Here is a 2,119-nt window from a genome sequence, read left to right as displayed (position 1 = left end):
TAATGTAATTAGTTAATAAAACGATGGTATCTTTGTGTTTATGTGTCTTGTTATTATGTTTGTTATTATTTATGTATCATTATCGTAGTTGTCAGTTTCCTTTTGTTTCTCTTTAGATTTATTTTTAGATTCTAAAGAAAAATTCTCTCCTCGTTATTGTATTTTTTCTTTTTTCATTATCTCCACTCCCTGTTTGTTTGTCTTTCTGTCTATGTCTCTTTGTCTGTCTCCCTGTTCCTATTTGTCTGTCTGTCTGTCTGTCTGTCTGTCTGTATGTCTGTCTGTCTGTCTGTCTGTCTGTCTGTCTGTCTGTCTGTCTGTCTCTCTCTCTCTCTCTCTCTCTCTCTCTCTCTCTCTCTCTCTCTCTCTCTCTCTCTCTCTCTCTCTCTCTCTCTCTCCTCCATTCTCTCTCCTTCCCTTCTTTATTCTTTCCTTCCCTCCCTCATTCATCGCCTCCACCCACCTTCTTTATTCCCTCCTCCTTCTCAAATACCTTCCCCCTCCCTCCTCATCCCCCATCCTCCTCCCCTCTCGCTCTTTCGATTTCGAAATATCTCATTCTCTTTCTTTCTCACCTTTCTTTCTTTAATTCTTATTCTTTACTTCTATCCCTCCCTCCCTCCTTCTCTCTATCGATTTATTCCTCAATTTCTCCATCCTTCTCCCCTCTCCATCCCCCAACCTCCTCCTCCTCCTCTCTCTCTCTCTCTCTCTCTCTCTCTCTCTCTCTCTCTCTCTCTCTCTCTCTCTCTCTCTCTCTCTCTTTTTAGCTCTCTCTCTCTCTCTCTCTCTCTCGTTTCAGAAATTCATGAGGGAGTGACTGATGGTTTTGGAAATTCTTCTTTCATTCTTCCTCTTTCCTTCTTTCCTCCCTTACTCCATCCTTCCTTCCTCCCGTATTGGCCCTCCTCAATCGCCTGCTCTCTCTCTCCTCTCTCAATCCTCCCTCCCTTCCCTCTCTCTCTCTCTCTCTCTCAATCCCTCCCTCACCCTCCTCTCTCCCCCTCTCTCTCTCTCTCTCTCTCTCTCTCTCTCTCTCTCTCTCTCTCTCTCTCTCTCTCCCCTCCCTCTCCCCTCCCTCCTCTCCTCCCTTCCTCCTCCTCCTCCCTCCCCCTTCTTTCCTCCCCCTCTCCCTCTCCCTCCTGCCTTTTCTTTCCCCTCCCACTCCCATATACCCTCCCCCCTTCACTCCCTCGTTTCAGAAATTCATGAAAGAGTGACTGATGGTTTTGGAAACCGCGGTCGTCGGCGCTGGAGTCTGGGTAATTCATGGCGGGAACTTCAAATTACGTCCAACTTCAGATCTTATCGAAAAGCTTGACGTCTGTAAACTTCTGGGTGGATGGAGAGGCATAGGGGTGGGTACTGTCATAGGGCATAGGGTCCATTGGGGGAAGGCATATCGCATAGGTCATTGTAGTCAAACTAGGGTATCTGGGTGCATGGAGAGGGCTATTGGGGTGCATAGGGCATTGGGGAAGGCATAGGGTCATTGGGGAAGGCATAGGGCATAGGGTCATTGGGGAAGGCATAGGGCATAGGGCATTGGGGAAGGCATAGGGCATAGGGCATTGGGGAAGGCATAGGGCATTGGGGAAGGCATAGGGCATAGGGCATTGGGGAAGGCATAGGGCATTGGGGAAGGCATAGGGCATAGGGCATTGGGGAAGGCATAGGGCATAGGGCATTGGGGAAGGCATAGGGCATAGGGTCATTGGGGAAGGCATAGGGCATAGAGCATTGGGGAAGGCATAGGGCATAGGGTCATTGGGGAAGGCATAGGGCATAGGGCATTGGGGAAGGCATAGGGCATAGGGCATTGGGGAAGGCATAGGGCATAGGGCATTGGGGAAGGCATAGGGCATAGGGTCATTGGGGAAGGCATAGGGCATAGGGCATTGGGGAAGGCATAGGGCATTGGGGAAGGCATAGGCAGGGGCATTGGGGAAGGCATAGGGCATAGATCAGAAGGCATAGGGCATAGGGTAGGCATTGGGGAAGGCATAGGGCATAGGGCATATAGGCATCAGGGAAGGCATAGGGCATCAGGGCATAGGGCATTGGGAAGGCATAGGGCATAGGGCATTGGGGAAGGCATAGGGCATAGGGCATTGGGGAA

The 2,119-nt window shown here is 49.9% G+C and overlaps 1 protein-coding gene across 1 annotated transcript; it reads right to left on the bottom strand.

The window, feature by feature from the left end:
* Window positions 1-1,298: 1,298 nt before the first annotated feature.
* Window positions 1,299-1,865, bottom strand: LOC138862929 (uncharacterized). The gene has a single exon (XM_070126133.1). The coding sequence runs from the start codon at window positions 1,863-1,865 to the stop codon at window positions 1,299-1,301; it is 567 nt and encodes a 188-aa protein (XP_069982234.1).
* Window positions 1,866-2,119: the final 254 nt, after the last annotated feature.

Source organism: Penaeus vannamei, chromosome 10 (genome assembly GCF_042767895.1).
Source record: "Penaeus vannamei isolate JL-2024 chromosome 10, ASM4276789v1, whole genome shotgun sequence".
Classification (NCBI taxonomy): Eukaryota; Metazoa; Arthropoda; class Malacostraca; order Decapoda; family Penaeidae; genus Penaeus; species Penaeus vannamei.
The sequence above is the reverse complement of the archived record's forward strand: the minus strand, read 5'-3'. Positions and strand labels throughout refer to the sequence as shown.

What these genes read in the sequence shown, in the direction of transcription:
- LOC138862929 (XM_070126133.1), bottom strand. Translation starts at nt 1,865, where the DNA reads ATGCCCTATGCCTTCCCCAATGCCCTATGCCCTATGCCTTCCCCAATG.